Genomic DNA, 25702 nt, shown 5'->3' with positions numbered 1-25702 from the left:
CCGTGGAGCGAGCGTGGCCCGAGGACGTCCGCGTTTGGCGGTTGGGGCGTGAGGAGGAAGGAAGCGGCCTGGGGCGCCGCGCCCTGGGTGAGGGGCAGGCGCGACCCTCGGGCCCTCGGCCCGCGGCCAAACCTGGCGCCCGCTTTTGGGGCGCACTCTCCCAGGTCCTGCCTCTGCTGGCGCCGGGGCGCCGCCCCCCACCCCCACTCCCGCCCGGGGGTCGTGCCCTGTGGCCTCCAGGCCGCGAGCATCCCTCGCTGTCTTCCCCCGAGACCCTGGGAGACTGGTCTGAGGGCTCAAAAGCCCCTTGACTCCCGATCCGGGGTGGGCGAGCAGCCGCCGTCAGCCAGTGTCTGTGTACGTTTTTGCTTTTGCGGGAAAGTGTGGCTGCAGCCTAGAAAGTTCTGAGATTGGAATCGTCGTTCGTTCGGGAGAAATGGCATTTGTGCCCCAGGATTGGCAGGTGTTGCTTGGACGCTCGCGATAACCAGCGCTGCGTGCGATATTACATCTGTGGTCCTAGATTTGACTTTCGTTTTTGGTTCCAAAGATAATTCTAGAAAGTTTTTGTGTTGCTTGTGAGCAAAATAAACCTCCACAGAGGTGCTTCCCTACAAAACGTTTTCTCATATTTGTGTATTTGCCTTCCTAATGTGTGTGATAATCACTTCTCTTTTTTAAAAATTTGTTTAAGTTATACAGGTTTCATATATTTCGTATATACAGATTTAAGAACACAGTGACACTTCCTCCCCCCCCCCCGCCGACTCTCCAACCCTTCCTCCTCCTCCCTGTCACATTCTCACTCTTAATTTTTACAAAGATCTGTTTTCAGTTTACTTAATAATCGTATAGTTAACCCTACTCTTAAATGAAAGAGTTCAACAAATAGCATGAAGAGGAAAAAAACTTCCTCAATGAGAAACAAGGGGTGTAAACCATCATGAATTCTCAAAATGCCTGTTTAACTCCAGGACATTACATTTCAGGTACTCTATTAGTTACCTTGGATCAGGGAAAATAGAGGATCTGTCTTTTGGGGACTGGCTTATTTCACTAAGTATAACGGTTTCCAGTTGCATCCATCTTGTTGGAAAAGACAGGATTTCTTTTTTTTTTTTTAACAACTGTGTAGTACCCGTCATAGTGTATATATACACCATAATTTCTTTGTACAGTCAACAGGACAATCACTAATAAGCAAAGCACTTAAAACCATTGCTGCTTCTGTTAGTGTTGCAATTGATGATGATGATAGTGATAAAAGCAGGAGCAGTTAAGTGATGGCTGGCCCAGATCTATGCATGGATTTTCTCAAAATAACCCTTTAAGGCTGGTACTGTTATTATCTCCAGTTTATAGGCAAACTGAGGTTTAGGAAGATTAGCTTGACCTAGACCCATTTTTTACCTTGGCAAAGCCTGGATTTAAACTCAGGCAATGTAACTTCATGGCTACACCCCCACAATGCAATGCTTCTGCAGCACTGTTTACATTAAGGGAAATGCAGTGTGGACTCATGAATTTTAATCTTTAGTTTCCAAATATTCTGGAAGTTAGGGGACACTTTCCTTAAATCAATCGTGAGTAGCTGCTATAACTAGTTGATTGTATATTGCTCTTATGGTTTGCAGAAATACGGAGAAAATCCAGTTTAACCGTATCTTCTAATATTAGACCTTTAATGAACTTTGAACACGTATTTGCAACCTGCACCTAATTCTAACATGGTGGTTATAAAGACTTGAAAGGGGATCAGTGCAGCGGCTTAAAGCTCCAGTCTGTAGCACTGGCATCCCATGTGGGCGCCTGTTCGAGTCCCAGCTGCTCCACTTCCAATCCAGCTCTCTGCTATGGCTGGGAAAGCAGTAAAAGATGGCCCAAGTCCTTGGGCCCCTGCACCCTCATGAGAGACCTGGAAGATGCTCCTGACTCCTGGCTTTTGGATCAGCTCAGCTCTGGCTGTTGCAGTCATTTGGAGAGTGAACCAGAAGATGGAAGATTTCTCTCTCTGGCCCTATTCTCTCTGTAACTCTTTGAAATAAATAAAATAAACCTTAAAAAATAAACTTGAAAGTTTGGCAGAGAGTGAGGTTAGAGATGGTGATATCATAGTTACAGGAAATGTTGGGCTGTGCTTTGATGAAAGTGTTTCTTCTCTTGAGAATAGCTTGCTCCTGCTTACCAGCTGCTCTGGGACAGGGAACTGCTGTGGGTTACACCCTTAGGGGTGTTTATGTATGATTTTTGTTTTTCAGTGTATTTATGAAAACACATTGTAGACTGCTAAAGGAAAAACTCATTTACCATTTGAAAATTTCTACTGCAATGCTGTTCACATATAAATTGTACTTAACTTTATAAAAAAGTAAGCTATTCTAAACTACAGCTAATTTATGCTAAACTAAAATTATGATTTATGTTTTTGAATTTCAAAGTAGCCATATTTTAAAACAAGTAACACTAAAATCTGTTTCTTCACTGAAGATTAATGTTAGTAGAGAAAATTCAGAGTAAATAAAAATTACATTTGCTTTTCTAGAAAGGTTACTTTTCCTAAAAGTTAACCATTTTGTTTGAGAATCACCATTTTGATTATATGGTACTTCCTTTGAGGAACACGGACAAATTTCAAAAATAATGAGAATTAGTGATTCCACAGGTACTGCTTAGGCTGACATTTGGTATTGCGTGGATCTGTATGCCATCCAGATTCTTGTTCTTGGCCTAGAGGTTTAACTTGAAATATTTTCAGTAGATGTGGTCGTATTATCCTCATGGTCTCTTCCTGTGGGATTTACCATTGAAGCTGTTGATGGGGAGGCTTGCAGGCATTTAGAGCACCTCTGGCCCCCTTACTCTGTGAATGATGACAGTCAACATTTCTAGAGCATTTAGAGGGCACTGTGGTAGCATCTTAAGTAGATTATCAATTCACATCTTAAAACAGCCCTGTGTAGCAGATCTTCATCATCTCCTTGGGGTGGTGGGAGACCTGCCACTCAGGCAGTCTGTGACTTACTCGGCCCCACAGAGCTTCAGGTGACAAAGCCAGGTTTTAAATCTGGGCCAGAGCTTGTCCTCTGACCTGTCTGTTAGACTGCCTGAATATGGATTTTATTGCTCATTTTTGGGTTCTATTAAATAAATCTTAAAGTCAAGTAGTCAAGCTTTGTGTTGTTGATGGTAAAGCTTTAAGGAGTTGATAACTTTTTTTTTTTTAAGATTTACCTATTTTATTTGAAAGGCAGAGCTACAGAGAGAGAGAGAGAGAGAGAGAGAGAGAGAGAGATCTTCCATCTGCTGGTTCCTCCCTAAATGGCTGCAATGGTTAGAGCTGGGCTAGATAGGAGCCAGGAGCATCTTCCTGGTCTTCTGCTGCTTTCCTAGGCATACCAGCAGGGAGCTGGATAGGAAGTGGAGCAGTGTGGACTCCCAGCTAGCACCCATATGTGATGCCAGCGCCATAGGTGGCAGTTTAATCTGCCACACCATAGCGCTGACCCCAGGACTTGATACTTTTTATATGCCATCATTATTCCACAGACTTCTACAAGAGAGAGTTTGTTTTCCCCCATTCTACTGAAGAGAAAACTGAGACTTCTAAGTCAGTGATTGCTAGATCTTTGGACTTCATGGACAAGTTAAAAAAAAAAATTAAGCTGGATGTATAGGGATGGCAATTGAGCCCAGATATAAGATCCTCAACTTTTAATTCTGTCAAGGGTAATTAAGGATCTTCCTCTTCTTCTTCTTCTTCTTCTTCTTCTTTTTTTTTTTTTTTTGACAGGCAGAGTTAGTGAGAAAGAGAGACAGAGAGAAAGGTCTTCCTTCTGTTGGGTCACCCCCCAAATGGCCGCTACGGCCAGCACTGCGCTGATCCTAAGCCAGGAGCCAGGTGCTTCCTCCTGGTCTCCCATGCGGGTGCAGGGCCCAAGCATTTGAGCCATCTTCCACTGCCCTCCCGGGCCACAGCAGGGAACTGGGACAGAACCGGCACCCCAGCCAGGACTGGAACCCAGAGTACTGACACTGCAGGTGGAGGATTAGCCTAGTGAGCCACGGCGCCGGCCAATTAAGGATCTTCTTAAAAATTACTGTCATCTACTGTTCCATCCTTTCCTAAATAAAAGGACATTTTATCACCAAAAAGGCAGGAAAGTTATAATACAAAATTAATAGAGACAATGAATTCAGTACTATGGAAAACTCTATTACATTGTCCTAGTTTGTCTTCTTTCGGTTACAGACCAGTGAAAAGCATGTTCCAGATTAAAACCAATTCAAAGCCAATTTTGGAATGCCTGGCTGATAAAACTTATTCTAAACTGGTGATCAGCTGACCGCAGATGCAGACTCAAATCTGTCTAACTGCAAAGCTTGTACTTGCAGCACCATGGCCTCTCGCCCAAGTGACTTTTTAAAAAAATTTTTTAAAGATGTCTTTTATTTGACAGAGTGACAAAAAGAGAAAGAGAAAGTCCATCTACTGGTTCACTCCCCAGATGGCTGCAACAGCCTGGGCTGATGCCAGGAACCTGGAACTCCACCTGGGACTCCCATGTGGGTAGTAGGGGTCCAAGCACTTGAGCCATCTTCTCTGTTTTCCCAAGCATGTTAGCAGAGAGCTGGATCAGAAGCAGAGCAGCTGGGACTTAAACCAGTGTCCAGATACAGGATGCCAGCATTCACAGTTGGCAGCTTAACACACTGTACCCCTGCCCCCCCCCATTTTTTCTTTTTAATTAGAGAGATTGAGATTGAGACCTTCCACCTGCTGATTTGCTTCCCAAATGCCTGTAATATCCAGAGCTGGACCAGGTCAAAGCCAGGAGCGGCTGGCTTCCAGATGGGAATGGACTGTAGGATGCAGGTATTCTAGGCAGCATGGCAGCATCTTTTTTTTTTTTTTTAAGATGTATTTATTTATTTTGAAAGGCAGAGCTACAGAGAGAGGTAGAGGCTGAGAGAGAGAGAGAGAGAGAAAGTCTTTTTTTTTTTTTTTTTTGACAGGCAGAGTGGACAGTGAGAGAGAGAGAGAGAGAGACAGAGAGAAAGGTCTTCCTTTTACCGTTGGTTCACCCTCCAATGGCCACTGCGGCCGGCGCGCTGCAGCCGGCACACCGCACTGATCCAAAGCCAGGAGCCAGGTGCTTCTGGTCTCCCATCGGGTGCAGGGCCCAAGTACTTGGGCCATCCTCCACTGCACTCCCTGGCCACAGCAGAGAGCTGGCCTGGAAGAGGAGCAACCAGGACAGAATCCAGTGCCCCAACCAGGACTAGAACCCAGTGTGCTGGCGCAGCAGGCGGAGGATTAGCCTATTGAGCCACGGCACTGGAGAGAAAGTGTTTCATCCACTGGTTCACTTCCTAAGTGGGCATAAAGGCCAGAGCTGAGCTGATCTGAAGCCAGGAGCCAAGAGCTTGTTTCAGGCCGGCGCGGCGGCTCACTAGGCTAATCCTCCGCCTTGCGGCACCGGCTAGTCCCGGTCAGGGCGCCGGATTCTGTCCCGGTTGCCCCTCTTCCAGGCCAGCTCTCTGCTATGGCCAGGGAGTGCAGTGGAGGATGGCCCAAGTGCTTGGGCCCTGCACCCCATGGGAGACCAGGATAAGTACCTGGCTCCTGCCATCGGATCAGCGCGGTGCACCGGCCGCAGCGCGCTGGCCGCGGCGGCCATTGGAGGGTGAACCAACGGCAAAGGAAGACCTTTCTCTCTGTCTCTCTCTCTCACTGTCCACTCTGCCTGTCAAAAAAATAAATAAATAAATGAAAATTAAAAAAAAAAAAAGAGCTTGTTTCAGGTCCCCATGTGGGTGCAGGGGCCCAAGGACTTGGGCCATCTTCTACTGCTTTCCCAGGCCATAGCAGAGAGCTGGATCAGAAGTGGAGCAGGCAGGACTCAAACCAGTGCCCATATGCCTGCGGCAGCTTTACCTGCTACACCACAGTGCTGGCCTCCTAGGCAGCGTCTTAACCCCTGTGTCAAAGGCCTGCCCCATTCTCTCCCAAGTGTTGACTCTCCTTTCTGCTGCCTGTGTAGAGGCCTTGGGAGAGTAGTCTCCAGTAAATGGCCTAATAGCTTCAGTCCCAATCCAGTATGTAAGCACCTCCCAGAGAGTACATTCCATTGCCTCCCTGTTCATTAACCTCTGCGTTTTATCAGCACTTACTCACAGAAAGGGCAAGGCCGTGTGAATGACAGTGGCCACACGGGAGGAGAAACTTCAGGCATATTCCAGTACCCAAGAAACTTGCTACAAGCAGCTTTCTTTTATGTCATATTTACTCCGAATCTCTACCACCTTTTGTTTGCCATCTTTACACATTGATAGTCTTCCTTCTGTCATGTCTCTGGACATAAATTGCTAGGTGTGTTTCTTCCGATTTTTGTTTTCTTGCCTTCAGTTGGTATTAAGCCCACCAGCCTCTCTTTAAATGTCCTGAATTCTAACTTTATTTACTTTTAAATATTTATTTTTTTGAAAAGTAGAGTTACAGAAAGCAGAGGCAGAGGGAGAGAGAAATCGATCTTCCATCCACTGGTTCACTCCCCAAATGGCCACAATGGCCGGAGCTGGGCCAATCTGAAGCCAGGAGCCTGGAGCTTCTTCCAGGTCTCCCATGCCACAGCACCAGCCCCCTGAGTTCTAACTTTAGCAATTTTTTTTAACTTAGGCAGACTTGTTTTAAAGACAGTGTTAAAATTATGCTTTGTGCTAGTCAACTGTTCACTGCTTTAACTGAGGAGGAGCTTCTTGGGAAGGAAAAGTTTCCTTTGGCTTACCTCTTGGAGGTCCGCAGCTCAAGATCTGGCAGCCTCATTAGCCTGGCATCTGGTGGAGGCTGACGGAGGCAGAATGTGTGCACAGAGGAGAGTCACACGGCGAACAAGAAGGCAGAGAGGCCGAGGTGAACTCAACTTACATAGCCAGTCCTCTGGAGAACGAGGCAGGCGCCCAGTGCTGGGAAAGTCCCCTCGGCCCACCTCCTAGATGCCGTAACTGTATCAAGTCGCCACCCTAATCCACCAACCTTTAGTATTAGCAAAAGACTTTGGGGTTTAAATGATTGCCTGAGTTTAGGGAGCCAACTCCTGTTTAATGTACTACCATGTTTTAGTCTCTATCCTTTGGTAATAAAATAAAATTTTCTAATAATTTCAATTATGTAACAATTTTTTAAGTCTCTAATTATGCTTTTTTGCATATATTCTCCTTATTTTATCATCAGAGTTATCTGTGATATAGATTTTAAAGTTGGTATAATTTTTTTATAATGAATCTTTTTTTTTTAAAGATTTTATTTGACAGGTAGAGTTACAGAGAGACAGAGAGAAAGGTCTTCCTTCCGTTGGTTCACTCCCCAAATGGCCGCTACAGCTGGAGCTACACCAATCCGAAGCCAGGAGCCAGGTGCTTCTTCCTGGTCTCCCATGTGGGTACAGGGGCCCAGGCACTTGGGCCATCCTCCACTGCCCTCCCAGGCCAGAGCAGAGAGCTGGACTGGGAAGAGGAGCAACCGGGACTAGAACCCGGCGCCCATATGGGATGCCGGTGCCGCAGGCGGAGGATTAACCTGCTGCACCATGGCGCTGGCCCCATAATGAACCTTTTAAGTAAAGATTTATTTACTTATTTGAAAGGCAGTATGTCTGTCTATTTTCCATTTCTGGATCACTGCCCAAATGGCCAGCAACGACTGGGTCTCCGAAGCCAGGAACCAGGAACTCCATCCTGGTCTCTCACAAGAGTGCCGGGAGCAGAAGTTCTTGAGCCATTTCTTGCTGCCCTCCCAGGTGCATTAGCAGGAAGCTGGATTGAAAATGGAACAGTTGGCCAGCTCTCTGCTGTGGCCAGGGAGTGCAGTGGAGGATGGCCCAAGTGCTTGGGCCCTGCACCCCATGGGAGACCAGGAGAAGCCCCTGGCTCCTGCCTTTGGATCAGCGCAGTGCGCCGGTGAACCAACGGCAAAAGGAAGACCTTTCTGTCTCTCTAACTGTCCACTCTGCCTGTCAAAAAAAAAAAAAAAAAAAAAAAAAAAAAGAAAAGAAAAGAAAAAAAGAAAGAAAGAAAGAAAAAAGAAAATGCAACAGTTGGGACTCAAACCAGCACTTCAGTATGAGATACTGAATCACAGGCAGTGGCTTAACTCACTGTACTGCAGTGCTTGCCCTTTTGGTATTATGTTTATTATACAGGCTAAATTCACTATTAAATAGGAACAATATTTTAACCAGGAGCAAAAAACAGAAAATTTCATATGTCAAAATGCTAATCTCTTTCTCTCTCTCTGCCTTTCAAATAAAAATAAAGGACTTTTTTTTTTTTTTTTTTTTTGACAGGCAGAGTGGACAGTGAGAGAGAGAGAGAGAAAGGTCTTCCTCTTCCATTGGTTCACCCCCAATGGCCGCTGCGGCTGGCGTGCTATGGCCAGCGCACCGCGCTAATCCGAAGCCAGGAGCCTCTCCTGGTCTCCCATGGGGTGCAGGGCCCAAGCACCTGGGCCATCCTCCACTGCACTCCCTGGCCACAGCAGAGAGCTGGCCTGGAAGAGGGGCAACCGGGACAGAATCCGGCGCCCCGACCGGGACTAGAACCCGGTGTGCCGGCGCCGCAAGGCGGAGGATTAGCCTATTGAGCCGCGGCGCCGGCCAAATAAAGGACTTTTAATAAAGATTTATTTATTAGAAAAGCAGAGTTACTTAGAAGCAGAGGCAGCGAGAGAGAGCGCCTTCCATCTGCTGGTTCACCCCCCAAATGGCCTCAATGGCCAGAGCTGGGCCAATTTGAAGCCAGAAGCCAGGAGCTTCTTTTGGTTTTCCCATTTGCGTGCAGGGGCCCAAGGACTTGGGCCATCTTCTGCTGCTTTACCAGGCCATAGCAGAGAGTTGAATTGGAAGTGGAGCAGCCAGGTCTCGAACTGGTGCCCATATGGGATGCTGGCACTGCAGGCTTCAGCTTTACCCTTTATATACCACAGTGGTGGCCCCAAAAAGGTTTTTTTTTTTTTTTTTTTTTTTTTTTTTTTTTTGACAGGCAGAGTTAGAGAGAGAGAGGGACAGAGAAAGGTCTTCCTTCCGTTGGTTCACCCCCCAAATGGCCACTATGGCTGGCGCGCTGTGCTGATCCAAAGCCAGGAGCCAGGTGCTTCCTCCTGATCTCCCATGCGGGTGCAGGATCTAAGCACTTGGGCCATCCTCCACTGCCTTCCCGGGCCACAGCAGAGAGCTGGACTGGAAGAGGAGCAACCGGGACTAGAATCTGGCGCCCATATGGGATGCTGGTGCCGCAGGCGGAGGATTAGCCAAGTGAGCCACGGCGCCGGCTCCCAAAAAGTTTTAAAATGCTAATCTTAACCGTTGATTGCAATATGATTTTTTTCAAATCACCTTTGATTTAAAAGAAAATATATTCCACACTATTTTAGATTTGCCTCCCTCACCAATATGTTACAGTACTAATCTTTTGGTACCAAAGTGTTACTTGAATTTAGCAGTGCTCTCCTGGAAGAACCACACAAACTATGTGGTCAGCTCTTTGAAAACTTAATAACCGGGGCGAAATTGTGGCTCAGAGGGTTAAGCTGCTGCCTGCAATGCTGGCATCCCATATGCACACTGGTTTGAATCCCAGCTGCTCTACTTTCATCTGGTTTCCTGCTAATGGTGTGGGAAAGCAGCCGAAGATGGCCCAGTACTTGGGCCCCTGCACCCACGTAGGAGACCTGGATGATGTTCCTGGAAATAATTCATGAACATGCAAGAAGTTTATATTGGGAAGCTTACAGAGATATGTATCTATTTATGCTTTTTAAAATATCAAGAAAAGGGTAAGTTAGTTATAGTTTTAAAAAGTTCCTAAAGGAGAGCTTTAAGACTTCATAACTTACTAATGATATGAGAGTATTGCATGATAGTGATTTAATTAAATTCTGTTGAATGTTTTTGAAGGTTGGCTTAAAGGAAACCAAATTTGGTAGTATGTTTCATAGAGACTAAAAAAATAAAACAGATTGATATAGATAGGAATATAGGCATAATACTAAGTGACGTTAAGCCACCCACCCCACATCATAAGTAGAACCCTAAGCCTTCGGCTCTCTTGAATTTGGGCTTGGACTTCTACTCCTGCAGTTTGTAACCCTTTAGCACAGAAACTGTCTGTAAACCCCTTAACTAGCCAAAGTGAGTTCACTTAGCAAGTGGAAACCAGAATCTTGAGCGGAAGTAGTTGCTATATAGTACTTTATATTTGTGGCAAATGAGAATATGGGGAATCGTTTTCTAGAGTGCTGGCTCCTTGGAATGGAAGCGGTGCCTCTTACATTGGGTGGGGAAGTAGCCTTCAGAGGGAAAAGTTTTATCATTCCTTGAGGAGGGGGCCTAAACTTGTGCAGGTGCAGTTTGGAAATATGCTGTGACACACTTCACATGTCATGGTAATGTGGCTTAAGGCCTCCTGAGGCAGAGATCTGAGCATTAAAATTAAGCAAAGGATGACTTTTGAACACTTGGTAGCCCATCTGCTTAGGCCTGGCTCTTGTGGTAGGATTTGGACTAGTTGGAATGGCTGGGGATTGCATCGCTTAGAATGTAACTGAAAAACAACTTTGAAAGACATCAGGTATTTCAGAAGCTTTAGTGGTTGAAGTGGAAATGAATCAGGATAAAAGTGTTGAGCTACTTGGGAGTTAGCTGGTAATATTGTCTCTAGGTCTCATACACAAGCAAATTTAAAACTGCCTTCAGGGGTTGATATCCACAACACAGAACACCTATGGGACCAACATCAAAGGTAGCTCATATTTAATAAAAAAAAGACCTCATGGACAAAAATTGTGTCATAAAAAATAAAACATTTGTAGTCAGCTACTGAAGATATTAATTTGGAAAGGTCTTGAAAAAGCCTTGAAGTCTTTGATGAAATCAGAATTCTGAATCGTGAAACATGAACATTTGAATATAAAAAATAGAAATGTAGATGTAAAATTATTGAGGCAAAAGGGTGGCATGTCAGTAGACAAGAACTATGAGAATTTAAGTGGTAGAGAAATTGCTTAAATTAGGAAATCAAATTTTGTCTTGAAAAATGGGACTTAGAAGGGAATTCATTGAAGAAACAAGGAAGAATGTAACAAAAGGCTTGGGCTAAAAATACGTTGGAACAGGAAGGGGAAACCAAACCAGAACCCTGGACTACGAAGAAGCTAAGTGATACTGGGTATGTCAGCTTCTGTCTCTGAGCTATAGTTTAGAGGTTGAAAGCAGGTGATCTCAAAGACTTGGTGTAACTGTAGTTGTGGTTCAAGGAAAATCTGTTTAAGTTTATAAATCTGCTCATTAGAACAAAGCACAGTTTAGTTTAAGGTTTATGTCCTTGGTGATATGATAGATTCTTTTCTGCTTTAGGAAGGGAGTTCATTAAATATGTCTTAAGTAGTAGGACATGATGGGGAATGTATTTGGTCTTTGCCTGGTTTCTTATGGCAGCTCCTAAAACTCTTGAAATGTCAGGAGTTATAGATGTGTCTTGTTATTTTTAATGATCCCCTTTTGATCACACCTTGCAGTATGCCAGTGAGGTAACTCAGAATGGGGTAGGTCACCAGAAAGACAAATGATTAGAGGTTTGGAACTTTCAGCCCCACCTGCCACCTCTGGGCTGGAAATTCAAGGCTATAAAAATTGAGCAAGATGGGATGAGCTTCTGGGCTGCTGAGCACGTGAAAGGGCTGGGAGGGTGGCATGCCCACAGAGGCATGAGAGCTCATGGCCACCACACCCCAGACCTTGCCCTGTTCAGCTCTTCATCTGGCTGTTGGTGTGTATCCTTTGTGATAAACTGGTCAGTGAAAGTAAAATGTTTCCCAGTGTTCTTTGAGCCACCCTAGCAAATTAGCAAACCCAAGTTGCTGGGTCAGAAGTAGGGGGCAGCCTACTTGTAATTGGCCTCTGAAGTGGAGCAGTCTGGTGAGATTGATACCTTAACCTGTGAGATCTGACCAGAATTGACTTGAATTATAAAGCATCCAGTTGGTATTCAGTGGGGAGTTGTTTAATGTGTGGAGAAAAACTGCATGTCTCTGGTTGTTAGAGAAGTAAGCTGGGTTGAGAGTGCAGTAGAAGAGAAACAGTATGAATTCACAGAATTGATGTCTGAAGTGTGTGAGTAGGGAGAAAACAGTTTGTTCGTTACTTTGCAGAGAGGTAATTTTGTTCATTAGTGTTTCTATTAGCAGCAGATCCATTAACTCATAAATTCTTCATGTTTCCTTAATATTTAAAAAAGTCCAAGCGGCAGGCTTTTAGCCTAGCAAATTAGATGCTTGTATCCCACATCAGAGTGCCTGGGTTTTATGTCCTGCTCCACTTCCCAGTGCCAGCTCCTCACTAACACAGACCCTAGAGATCAGCAGTGATGGTGCAAGTGATTGGGTTCTTGCCACCCTTGTGGGAGACAAGCATTGAGTTCATTGCTCCTGACTTTGTCTGGGCTCAGCCTTGGCTATTGCCTCTCGGTGGGGACAAAAGGTAGCTTTCCTTTTAAAAAAAAAAAAAAAAAGTAGAACAAGGCAGCAGTTTTTCTGTTACAAATAATACTAATACATACATCTTCATCTAGGCTCATGTTGTGTACATTTGAGCATTTCTCTAGGATAGCTACCTTAGAATTGAAATTGTTGGAATGAGAGTTTATATGTTCATAATTTACAGAAATGGCTAAATTTCCCTCTAAAAACTATCCATTTTTATTAAACATTTTGGTTTTTATACCCTCACCAATGCTGGATATTAATTTTATTTTTTGACAGTTTGGGTAAAAATTTGTTTTCTTTTTCTTAATTATTTGAGAGGCAGAGAGAGACAGACAGAAAGTGAGAGAGCTCTCATCTGCTGATTCACTCCCTGAAGACCTTCAGTAGCCGGGACTGGACTGAGCCTAAGTTGAGAGCCAGGAACTCCGTCCAAATCTCCCTTGTGGGTATCAGGGACCTAATTACTTGAGCTATCACTGCTGCCTCCCAGGGTCTGTATTTGTAAGTTGGAGTGAAGAACCACAGCTGGGACTCCAACCAGGACATAAGTAACCATCTTTCTTTTTTTTTAAAGAGTTATTTGAAAGGCAGCAATAGAGCAAGCGATCTTCCATCTGCCTATTCACGCCCCAAATGGCTAGAATGGCTGGGCCGGTCTGAAGCCAGGAGCTAGGAGCTTCATCTCAGTCTCCCATGTGAGCAGGGAGCTGGATTGGAAGTGAAGCAGCCTGGACTTAGTGGCACTCCAATATGGGATCTAGCATCTCAGGCAGTGGCTTAACCTGCTATTCCACAACTCCGGCTCTTTGTACCAATTTCCCCCCATGTATTTGTCTTTAATTTGTATGGGTTCTTCATTCATTCCAGATAAAAGTCTTTGTATATGAAACAAATGTTTCTTCCATTATGTTATTTATTTAACTAGATTTTTGTTGGCTCTGATTTTACTCGGGTTTTAAATTTTGGTAATATGGTCCATTTTTCTAAAATGGCATCAGGGTTTACAAACTACTTTGGAAAGGCTTGTGTTACCCCAAGATTATAACCTCATTCTCAGATATTCTGGTATTTGTAATGATAATTTTCTTTTTTAACTATTTATATTCTTGCTGTCTTTGGAATTCAGGTTTTACTCTTTGCCAGGGAACATTCCTACCTTTTCATTCTCTTGAATTTTGTTACATCTGCTCTTTAAAATGTACTTATGAGCTGAATCTAAAACTCCATAAATATTGGAATTGCCTTGGAATTATGGATTATTTTGGGGGAAACTGACATTTTTACAACACTGAATATTCCCATGCTGAAATCTATCTGTATATTTAAGACTTCTTTATGTCTGTTAGTTTCTCCATTAGGTGTATCCCTAGGTATTTTGTAATAATTATTTTATAATTTCTGTTGCTATTATAAATTGGATTTTTTATCCTATTATATACCTGAATTTATTATATATATAGTATACCCAACCACTTTGAATTGCTGAAATATTTTTTTTTTGACAGGTTGAGTGGACAGTGAGAGAGAGAGAGAGACAGAAAGAAAGGTCTTCCTTTTGCCGTTGGTTCACCCTCTGCCTCTCCTTCTCTCTTTGTGTAACTGACTTTTTTTTTTTTTTTTTTTTTTTTTGACAGGCAGAGTGGACAGTGAGAGAGAGAGGAGACAAAGGTCTTCCTTTTGCCGTTGGTTCACCCTCTCTCTGCCTCTCCTTCTCTCTTTGTGTAACTGACTTTTTTTTTTTTTTTTTTTTTTTTTTTTTGACAGGCAGAGTGGACAGTGAGAGAGAGAGAGAGAGACAAAGGTCTTCCTTTTGCCGTTGGTTCACCTTCCAATGGCCGCCATGGCCGGCGCATTGCGCTGATCCGAAGCCAGGAGCCAGGTGCTTCTCCTGGTCTCCCATGTGGGTGTAGGGCCTAAGCACTTGGGCCATCCTCCACTGCACTCCCTGGCCATAGCAGAGAGCTGGACTGGAAGAACCCTAAATTTATTTCTTGAAGCTATGAGCAAAACTGTCTCTACTGTCTTGGCCTGGCCCCTGGTATGATGCTTTTTATGTTTTTGTCAAGATCAGGAAGCCATTCAAATCATTGACACATTCTTTTCATTTTTATCCCCTGCTTACTTTGACTGTTTAAAGCTTAATTGCATCCATGACTACTTAATATGAGTGGAGCGTTGTTGGTATGGACTTCCAGCCCTGCATCACATTTAATAGCAGGATCAGCATCCATAGCTGGGTGCGATTGCACCTCCCGCCAATGGTCTTACTCAGTAAAGTCACTTTAGAGGGTGGTGGACAGCAGTGGTGATGCTGGAGATCGAAAACAGCTGTAACATTGCTGTGCCCACCAGTAAGTGATCAGCAACAATTTTTTTTAAAGATTTATTTATATATTTGAAAGTCAGAGCTACACAAAGATAGAAGGAAAGGCAGAGAGAAAGAGTGAGAGAGAGAAAGTTCTTTCATCTGCTGGAATGTTGCTGTGTCCACAGATAAGTAATCAGCAACAATTTTTTTTTAAGATTTATTTATATATTTGAAAGAGCTACACACAGAGAAAAGGAAAGGCAGAGAGAAACAGAGGGGAGAGAGAGAGAGAGAGCTTCCATCCGCTGGTTCACTCCCCAACTGGCCGCAATGGCTGGAGCTGCGCTGATCCGAAGCCAGGAGCCTGGAGCTTCCTCCAGGTCCCCCACGCAGGTGCAGGGACCCAAGGACTTGGGCCATCTTCTGCTGTTTTCCCAGGCCATAGTAGAGAGCTGGATCAGAAGTGGAACAGCTGGGACTAGAACCACACCCATATGAGATGCGGCACTGTAGGTGGCGGCTTTACCTGCTGTGCCATAGCGCTGCCTCCCAGCAACACTTTTTTTTTTTTTTTTAAATTTTTTGACGGGCAGAGTGGACAGTGAGAGAGAGAGACAGAGAGAAAGGTCTTCCTTTGCCGTTGGTTCACCCTCCAGTGGCCGCCACGGCTGGCGCTCTGCGGCTGGTGCACCGCACTGATCCAATGGCAGGAGCCAGGTACTTATCCTGGTCTCCCATGGGGTGCAGGGCCCAAGTACTTGGGCCATCCTCCACTGCACTTCCCTGGCCACAGCAGAGAGCTGAGCCAGCAACACTTTTAAAATGTCCCATATTTGAAGTCCTTGCTGACCTCTGGATTGCAACTGCAGAACTAATCTGAAAATAACGCTGTCCCCAGTCAGATTGTATATGTGTGTATAAACAACATAGAGAGATTGTACTGCTTACCTTTCAGGTCACAGGGTTTTATAACCTTTGTTAGTAGGGGCTGGCAAAAATGTTTTTGGAAAGGGCTAGATAGTAAAGTTTCAAGCCTTGGGGGCCACATGCATCTCTATCACATACTGATTATTTTTTACAACCTCATAAAAATATAAAAACTAAGCTCAAGAATCTTATAAAAACAGACCATACCTTCTGCTTTTTAGAAAGGAAGTCTAGTTTTGAGTGCCAAACTACACTGCTGTTAAAAAATAATAGTGTTGTCCATAAAACAATGGTCTTGAGACCCTTTGAACCCTGTAGCTTTTCTAATGCAATTTAAAGTGTTGCGGTCATTTTTTATTTTCCCCAGAAAAACTTTGCTGCTTTAACATCTTAAAAACTTGTTCTAGACACCAGGAGAAACCAAAACTGAGAAGGAATATATGGTATCTCTATACAATCTTGTCAACTTTTATGTAAATCGAAAATTTTTTGACAATAAAAGCTTATTGTTTTTGGAATGATAACTTTTCTGGGAATGTCTTCCTTCTTAAAATTAATTTATTGGGGCCAACGCTGTGGCACAGCAGGTGAAAGACCTGGCCTGAAGCGCTGGCATCCCATATGGACACTGAGTTTAGTCCCGGCTGCTCCTCTTCTGATCCAGCTCTCTGCTATGGCCCAAGTCCATGGGCCCCTGCACCTGCATGAGAGACTCGGAGGAAGCTCCTGGCTCCTGGCTTCGGATTGGTGCAGCTCTGGCCGTTGTGGCCATCTGGGGAGTGAACTAATGGATCAAAGATCTCTCTCTGTAACTCTGTCTTTCAAATAAATAAAAAAATTTATTCATTTATGAAATGCAGAGTGGCAAAAAAAGGGAGCAGGAATGGTTGAGAGAGATATCTTCCATCCTCTGATTCACTCCCCACATGGCTTCAATGGCCTAGGCTGAGCCAGGCTGAAGCCAGGAGCCAGGAACTCCATCAGGGTTTCCCATGTCAGTGGCAGGGACTCAGATACTTCAGCTGTCATCTGCTGCAACAGGCACATTAGTGCGGGGTAGATCAGAAGTGAAGTCAAAGTGACTCTCCAACATGAGATATGGCTATAGCAGGTGGCAGCTTAACCTGCTGTGCCACAGTGTCCACCTCTCTTCTGGGAATTTCTTTGGTTAGCCAAGTTAGAGTTTTATATAATTTTTAAAAAATAAATGCAGCCTAACCCAGTCTACATATTTTTGGTATTGATGTAAGCATTTTAATTTAAAAATTTATCTGAAAGGTAGAGAGATCTGCCATCCACTGGTTGATGCCCTGGATGTCTGTAACAGCCAGAGCTTGTCCAGGCTGAAGCCAGGAGCCAGGAACTCAATGCAGGTCTCCCACTTGGGTGGCAAGGACTCAAGTACTTGAGCCTTCACCACTGCCTCCCAGGATATGCATTAGCAGAAAGCTAGATCAGATGTGGAGCTGGGACTTGAACCAGGCACTCCAGCGGGGGATGTCAGTATACCAAACGACAACTTAACCACTGTATCAAACACCCACCCCTGATCTGAACTTTGAAGCCAGCCTTTGGTGAATTTGAAATTCTACTTATCAGAAGCTGCTCCGCTTTGATAGAAAGTTTGGAAAGAGAAAAAGAAAAAGCCCTTTCTTGTAACATGAACACATAGTTCAAAGTCTTACCTGGGATGGTCCTTGTGGCACAGTGCATTAAGCTGCTGCTTAGGACACCTGTATCCCCTGAGTCCCTGCAGCACCGTGCTTCAGATCCAGCTTCCTGCCAGTGCACCTGCTAATGGGAGGCAGGGGCTAATGGCCCAAGCACTTGAATTCCTACCATCCACAGGGGAGACCCAGATTGAGCTCCTGACTTCTGGCTTTGGCCTGGCCCAGACCTGCCTGTGTGGGCTTTTGGGGAGTGAAGCAGCAGATGGAAGATCTCTTATTTCACTCTGTTTCTCCTTCTCTCTCTCTGTCACTCTACCTTTCAAATAAATAAATGAACTAAAATGTCATATCTTTTAGCCCTAAATATAAAAGTATTTTTCAGTCTTAAGTGAGATTTTATTGTGCAAGTAAGTTGCTACTCCAGCATTTATTAGCATACTTGATGCTACTGTTTAGAGTTATTTTTAAAAACTATTTTTGAATGGCCGGCGCTGCGGCTCACTAGGCTAATCCTCCGCCTTGCTAATCTACTCCGCCTTGCAGCACCGGCACACTGGGTTCTAGTCCCAGTCGGGGCGCCGGATTCTGTCCCGGTTGCCCCTCTTCCAGGCCAGCTCTCTGCTGTGGCCAGGGAGTGCAGTGGAGGATGGCCCAAGTGCTTGGGCCCTGCACCCCATGGGAGACCAGGATAAGCACCTGGCTCCCGGCTTCAGATCAGCGCAATGTGCCAGCCGCGGCGGCCATTGGAGGGTGAACCAACGGCAAAGGAAGACCTTTCTCCCTGTCTCTCTCTCTCTCACTGTCCACTCTGCCTGTCAAAAAAAAAAAAAAATTATTTTTGAGGGACCAGTGTTGTGGCATAGTGGGTAAAGCTGCCACCTGCTGTTGTGGGCAAATGGGTGAGATGAGTCTGGGTTCACGTCCTGGTGTCTGACAATTTATGAGATTGGACACAATTACAATGGTGAGAGGGGAAGAAATGAAGTTCTATTTGAGTAAGACACAGAGAAGCTCCCCACAAAGCTTCTTTCTGAGTAAGAAACAGAGAAGCTGGTGAAAAAGAGACCAAGCCATGGGAACTTGCAGTCTAGGAGTATTTGTATGTCTCTAAAACATTATCTCTAAGGAGCAAGTGTGGTTATACATTAGCTATTACAAAGGCAGATGGAGCCTTTTCTAACTTGTTTTTGTGGAAATCTAAATCTTGTTGTCTGTTAGCAAATATTTGTTACAGTGGGCTTCTATCCTGCTCTGTTTATTGTGTATGTGCTGGCAAGGAGCCGTAGGATGGAATTAGTCTGGCCTGCTTCTAGTCCTGAGCTCCTTCACTGTGATGCTGGCATTCTATATGGGCACTAGTTCATGTCTCAGCTGCTCCATTTCTGATCCCGCTCCCTACTAATGGCTTGGGAAAGCAGCAAAAGATGGCCCAGCTTTTGGGCCCCTGCTACCCATATGGACATTCCAGATGAAGTTTCTGCCTCCTGGTTTCATCCTGGCTCAGCCAGCCTTGGCTGTTGTAGCCATCTGGGGAGTGAGCCAGTGGATGGAAGGTCTCTCTCTTCTCTGTCTCTCCCTCTCTCTGTACTCTGACTTTCATAATAAATAAATAAATCTTTAAAAAATTACTTTTGAAATTATTCAAAATATGGTTTGTATTTATTATATGCCCACTGACACTTTACTGTGTATATTGAGAACAAGGATACCTTGAGAAAATTTTATAGTATTTTTATGTAATTTTCCATGTGTCTTCCAGTTTTGCCAGTTGTCTCAATAATGTTCTCCATAGTATTTCTTTTTTCTAGTAAGAATCCAGTCCAGGATTAGGTTTTGCATTTAGTTATCATATCTCTTTAGTCTTCTCTGAATACAGTAGTTCCTTAGTCTTTGTCTTTCGTGACATTAAGATTTTTGAAGAAAACAGATCAGCTGTTTTGTAGTTTGTGTCTCTTGCTTCTTGATGGTGCCAGTGATCATACAGATCTCTTACCTTTTCTGGCCAAATTTAGGTGCCAAATTTATATGGAAGTTCTGAGTAAATCCCTAAAAACAGCAGATTGCTGGGTGCTGGGTGCTGGGTGAAGGAGGTATGGGGAGCCACTGGTTACTGGATATGATGCTTCCTGCTGGGGTGCTGAAAGTATTTTAGAACTATACAGAGGTGGTGCTTGTACAATGTTAAGAATTTCTTAGTATCTCAGAATCCTTCAATTCAGAGTGGTTAATTTTAATTTATGTGATTTTTGTCTCTATAAAAATTACTTCTAGACAATCCTTTGGCAGGCCTACTGGTTATGACACCCATATCCTATATCATAATACCTGGGTTCATATCCAGCTCTGGCTTGTGATTTCAGCTGCCTGCTAATGTGGAGCCTAGAAGGCAGCAATAATGGCTCAGGTAACTGGGTTCCTGCTGCTCACCTGGGAGACCTTAACTGAGTTCCTGGCTCTTGATTTTGGCCCAGCCTAGGCATCTGGAAAGTGAATCAGTGGATAGGAGTGCTCTCCTCGTGTTCATGGTCTCTCTTGTCCCTCCCTTCCTCCCCCCTCCCTCGTGCCCTCCCTCTCCCCCTTCCTCCCTCTGTCTCTTTGCTTCTCAGATAATTTTTTTTAAATCCTTATGTATTTGCTGCCCTCTCCCCATGTACAGACCATGGCTATCTCAGCAAATAGAAATTCCATTTTACAAAAGGAACTTACTGTATGATAATTGAAATAATATATGATGTTTAAGGAAATAAATGGGCATTTGTAAATTCTAATTTTGGTGGGAGCATTGATAAACAGAAGAATCTGTTATCACTAAATATTGGAGGCTTAATATGTATTGTAAATTTTGAAAATTTTGTGAATTTTGAAAATTCCCATATGTTGGTGATAGATGTAAAAGGATGAAAGTTACTTGATATGTCCTGTGGCCAATTTCTATAACTATTTTAATACTAAATATAATATTAAATATATTTTCAAAGACAAAATATTATAGTATATCAAATTTAAATGTTAAGGGGCTGGGGCTGTGGCACAGTAGGTTAATCTTTCACCTGTGGCACTGGCATCCCATATGGGTGCCAATTCTAGTCCCAGCTGCTCCTCTTCCAATCCAGCTCTCTGGTATGGTCTGGGAAAGCAGTAGAAGATGGCCCAAGCACTTGGGCCCCTGCACCTGCGTGGGAGACCCAAAAGAAGCTTCTGGCTTCTGGCTTCAGATTGACCCAGCTCTGACCCTTGCAGCCATTTGGGGAATGAACCAGCGGATGGAAGAAGACCTTTTTTTCTATCTCTCCCTCACTGTATGTATAATAAATAAAATCTTTTAAAAAATTGACATCTTGGATATGGTGTTTTACAACTCTGTATCTAGATGGGAATCTGGTTAGCTTCTCTTCCTCAAAATATGTATGTTTCAGGCTTTTCTATGATTTTTACCTATTAAGCTAGTCTCCTGAATTCATTCAGTGAAATTCCCTTTGCTGTTTAGTGGATGTTATTGTGTCTTTTATCCTCTCAGTTGTTTCTCTCACAAGTAGGAGACTGAGACCTGGCTGTACTTACGTGGATTAGAAAGAGGTTGAATGTTTAACACCACATCTGGTGTATAGTAGGTGACACATACAGTAGGGAAGCAGTGATTACTACCCAAGAATTAAGAGTGGTACCAGAAAGTCTTTTTTTTTTTTTTTAAGATTTATCTATTTGCTTGAAAGTCAGAGTTAGGGAGATATATATATATAAAGAGAGAGAGAGAGAGAGAGAGAGAGAGAGATAGATGGATGTTCACTCCCTTAGATGGCTCTGACGGCCAGGGCTGGGCCAGGCTGAAGCCAGGAGCCAGGAACTTCATCTGAGTCTCTCACATGGGTTCAGGGGCCCAAGCACTTGGACCATCTTCCACTGTTTTTCCTAGGCTATTAACAAAAAGCTGGATCAAAAGTGGAGCAGAGGGGTCGGCGTTGTGATGTAGCGGGTAAAGCCACTGCCTGCAGTGCTGGCATCTCATATGGGCGTCGGTTTGAGATACTGCGTCTCCACTTCTGACCCAGCTCTCTGCTGTGGCGTGGGAAAGCAGTAGAAGATGGCACAAGTGCTTGGGCTCCTGCACCTGCGTGGGAGACCTGGAAGAAGCTCTAGGCTCCTGGCTTCAGATGGGTGCGGCTTCACATTGGTGCAGCTCTGGCTGTTGCCGGGGGAGTGAACCAGCAGATGGAAGACCTTTCTCTCTGCCTCTCCTTCTCTCTCTGTGTAACTCTGACTTTGAAATAAATAAATAAATCTTTAAAAAAAAAAAAAAAGAGTGGAGCAGCCTGGACTTGAATTAGCACACATATGGGATGCTGGTATCACAGGCAGTGGTTATGCCACAATGCCAACCCACCAGGAGGTCTTTATGGTCACTTTATTGTCACCCTTTTGACTTTTACAGCCTTTGGAAACAATAGATATGTTTGGGAAAAATGTTTTCATCTGTGGAAAGATAAACCCTTAAATCTGCTTTGGAAAATGGATACTTGATGTACTGGCAATCCTAGAACCCATTTCTCATCAGTGGTTTCTTTGCTTCATTTTCCTTAGGTGGAAGAAAAGATGTTGTCTCGATTCAGAGTTGCGTCCATGCCTTGTACTTGGGCATGTCGTCATTTGCACATAAAAGAGAAAGGCAAGCCACTGATGTTGAATCCAAGAACAAACAAGGTTAGTGTTACTAATACCAGTATATATTTTCTTTCTTCCTATAAGGTTTCATGTATACAGATTGATGCCAGAGATAAAACTTTGTGTTTCACAGCTTTATACTAAGGTTGTTCAGGAGTATTTGCTTTCTTTACGTTCTCTCTTCTCCACCTGACAAGATCATCGCTGCTGTACACACCTAAATTTTAGCTTTTTTTTTTTTTTCAATTTTTACAACCAGAAGAGGATTGAATTTGCTTCCTGCGTCTAGTTTTGAAAAGAGAACAACAACAACAACAACAATAACAAAATCCCAGAATAGTACTTTGGCAAGAACTTTGGGGCAAATATGGAATAGTTGGATTTATGAAACTCCCACGAGATACTCTTCCTGGGCGAGTTAGCCCATTGGAAAATGGGGTCAGAACTGTGAAGCGAACCTTCATTTAAAGCCCATCCAACTTTCTGCAAATCTTGGCACACAGTTTTGCCCATGACTGAGACTATTGCATCAGGGGATAGAGGTGACGGGCAGGATTGAGATCCAGTCCTGACTTTGTTCTTGAAACTGGGTTCTGTGGGCAAGTCCTTTGCTTTTTTAGTGGAAATATTAAATAATAAATATAATACTTAAGGAGGCTGGACTTGGGCCAGCATTGTGGAATAGCAGGTAAAGCTGCCACCTGTGTCACCAGCATCCCACACAGGCACTCGTTCGAGTCCCAGCTGCTCCACTTCTGATCTAGCTCCCTGCTAATGCGCCTGGGAAAGCAGCAGAAGATGGCACAAGTGCTTAGGACTCTGCACCAAAATGGGAGACCCAGAAAAAGCTCCTAACTCTTGCCCAGCCCTGGCTATTGCAGCCATTTGGGGAGTGAACCAGCGGATAGAAGATGTCTCTCCCTCTCTCTTTCTGTAACTCTGCCTTTCAAATGAGTAAAACAAAAATCTTAAATGAAAGAAAAAGCAGCAGCAGCAGCAGCCTGGACTTTACATTTTGATAGCCTAGGTTCAGATTCAGCTCCATCTGTTACTTGCTGTATGACTGTGGGTATTGTACAGAGCTCTCTGAGCAGCTCACTTGAAGTTATCTGTAAAATGGCAAAAATAATACTTTGTACCCTGTGATGCTTTCAGAGTGTTAAATGAGATAAGGCTTTTGACATGCTTAATGTGGTATCCAGTGTATGGTTAAAAGATATATAAGTAATGTATACGTCTAACTAAAGTACACACACATGGATGTGTGTGTGTGTGTGTGTGTGTGCGCATGAGGGGTTTTCAGAAAGTTCATGGAAAATACATATTATGAGGCTTCTTCCTTCTTGACAAAATGGCTACCCCAGCAGTCTCCACAAGTGCATCTCCTGCCACTCCAGCCACAATCCCGGGTGTAACTGTAGCTCCAGCCTCCGCCCCAGCACCAGCACCAATGCTGGCTGCAGCTACAGGTCTAAGCCAGACCCCAGCCTCTGCATAAGCCCCTGCACAGACCTCGGTGCCCTCGCTGCCTAGTCCCATGCTCCTAGGGCCCTTCCCTGGTGGCCACGTGGTCAGACTGTGTCTGGTCATTTTGGCCTCCGTCTTGGACAGTTACGAGTGGCACAACGAAGGCGCTGCCCGAGTAATCAGGACCCTACTGGGAACTGTTGACAAGCACTCAGTGGAGGTCACCAATTGTTTTCCAGTGCTGCATGAGTCAGAAGATGAAGTGGCCGTTGAATGGAATTTGCTAAGAACATCTATGAATTGCACAAAAAAATCTGTCCAAATGAACTCATCCTGGGCTGGTACACTACAGGCCATGACATCAAGGAACATTCCGTGCTGATCCGCAAGTGCTACAGCTGGGAGGCCCCCAACCCCGTTCACCTCACTGTGGATGTGAGTCTTCAGAATGGCCACAGGAGAACCAAGGCCTACGTCAGCACTTCAGTGGGTGTCCCTGGGACCATGGAGTGGTGTTCACACCTCTGATGTGAAATATGCCCGTTATGACATTGATCACGTTGGAGTTGACCTGATTATGAAGGCCTGTAGCCCCAACCAGGTGATTGGACTCTGGAGTGACTTGCAGGAAGTAGGAGGGGCATCCACCCTCATCCAGGATGCCCTGAGCACAGTGTTAGAGTATGCAGAGGATGTGCCGTCTGGAACAATGTTAGCTGACAACACCGTGGGCTGCTTCTTGATGAGCCTGGGTAACCAGGTACCCAAAGTAGTTCCCGATGACTTCCAGACCATGCTCAACAGCAGCATCAGTGACTTGCTGATGGTGACCTACCTGGCCATTCTCACACAGTCAGATTGCCCTCAATGAGAACTTGTAAACCTATGAACAGGCCTTAGACAACACTTCAGCAGCATTCCTGCCAGTCTGGTGTCAGCCCTGGGACTCAGAAGGAAGTGGAGAAGTGGTTTCTTGTGGTATTGAGTCACATGTCAGTCCACTGCTTTTGACTAAATAAACAGAGCCTACCTTTTGTAAATAAGAAAAAAGAAAAAATACATACTATGAAAGAAACTATTCCTGGAAATTTTTGCAACTCATCTTTTAACCATTTTTTCCATGAACATTTTGAATTGCTCCTGTATATTATTAAATAGTCAGTATGCGTAATTCTGGAAGAATTCTTACAGGAAGTTTGCAAAGGGATACACTGAGTTTATTGCAGTGTATGAAGTTCACCTTTTAGGGGAAGGTACATTTAAGTGAAAGGTATGTCTTATTTGAAATGTTCAGTTCCATTTTTTCCCATTGTCAGGGGAAAATAAAATATTGAACTGTTCTGTATAAGTTTTGAGGGGTTTTAGGTCTATGCAGGGAAATTTGACAAAGGACCACAAAGATCACCTCATCTTTGCCTTCTTGGTACCTGGCACAGATGAAAATTCAGTGAGCAGTTGGTGGATTAAGTGAAAGTTGATGAAGCATCTTCTAATTCACTTGTTTTCCCTCACCTTTCCAACTTGCTTGCTCTTCAAGATGCAACTCAGTGAGACCCAGTTTGCCAGTAGAAGTGCTTCACACCACCACATGCGGGGTGACTGCTTCCAGCTCTGAAACTCCGTGGCACTTTTATGTTCTGTGCCTGTGGCGAGTAATCAGTGTGTGCTGCTGTGTCCTTTATTCGTATCTAAAGCTATGATTGAAGTCATTGATGTTTGTTTTCATAAGTTCCTGTCTTGGCTATTTCAGGTTTCTTTTGGACAGGCACTATTCAGATACATCTTTGTGTCTTTTTTTTTTGACAGGCAGAGTGGATAGTGAGAGAGAGAGACAGAGAGAAAGGTCTTTCTTTTTGCCGTTGGTTCACCCTCCAATGGCTGCCACGGCCGGCACACCGCGCTGGTCCGAAGCCAGGAGCCAGGTGCTTATCCTGGTCTCCCATGGGGTGCAGGGCCCAAGCACTTGGGCCATCCTCCACTGCACTCCGGGGCCATAGCAGAGAGCTGGCCTGGAAGAGGGGAAACCGGGACAGAATCCGGCACCCCGACTGCACTAGAACCCCGTGTGCCGGCGCCACAAGGCGGAGGATTAGTCTGTTGAGCCACGGTGCCGGCATCTTTGTGTCTTTTACAATG

General features: G+C 44.4%; 1 protein-coding gene across 3 annotated transcripts in view; it reads left to right on the top strand.

Moving 5' to 3' along the window:
- The window catches only part of ME2 (malic enzyme 2), a gene marked incomplete in the record, with an annotated part of 77291 nt that overhangs the window by 806 nt on the left and 50783 nt on the right, over positions 1-25702 (top strand). For 2 of the 3 annotated variants that reach the window (XM_070050174.1, XM_070050175.1), the window contains 1 exon segment: positions 22019-22138. In XM_070050174.1, coding sequence (XP_069906275.1) covers positions 22031-22138 — 108 coding nt within the window. 3 annotated transcript variants of the gene reach the window in all.

This window comes from Oryctolagus cuniculus, chromosome 10, assembly GCF_964237555.1.
Source record: "Oryctolagus cuniculus chromosome 10, mOryCun1.1, whole genome shotgun sequence".
In the NCBI taxonomy this organism is placed as follows: domain Eukaryota; kingdom Metazoa; phylum Chordata; class Mammalia; order Lagomorpha; family Leporidae; genus Oryctolagus; species Oryctolagus cuniculus.
This window is presented reverse-complemented; position numbering and strand designations above follow the sequence as displayed.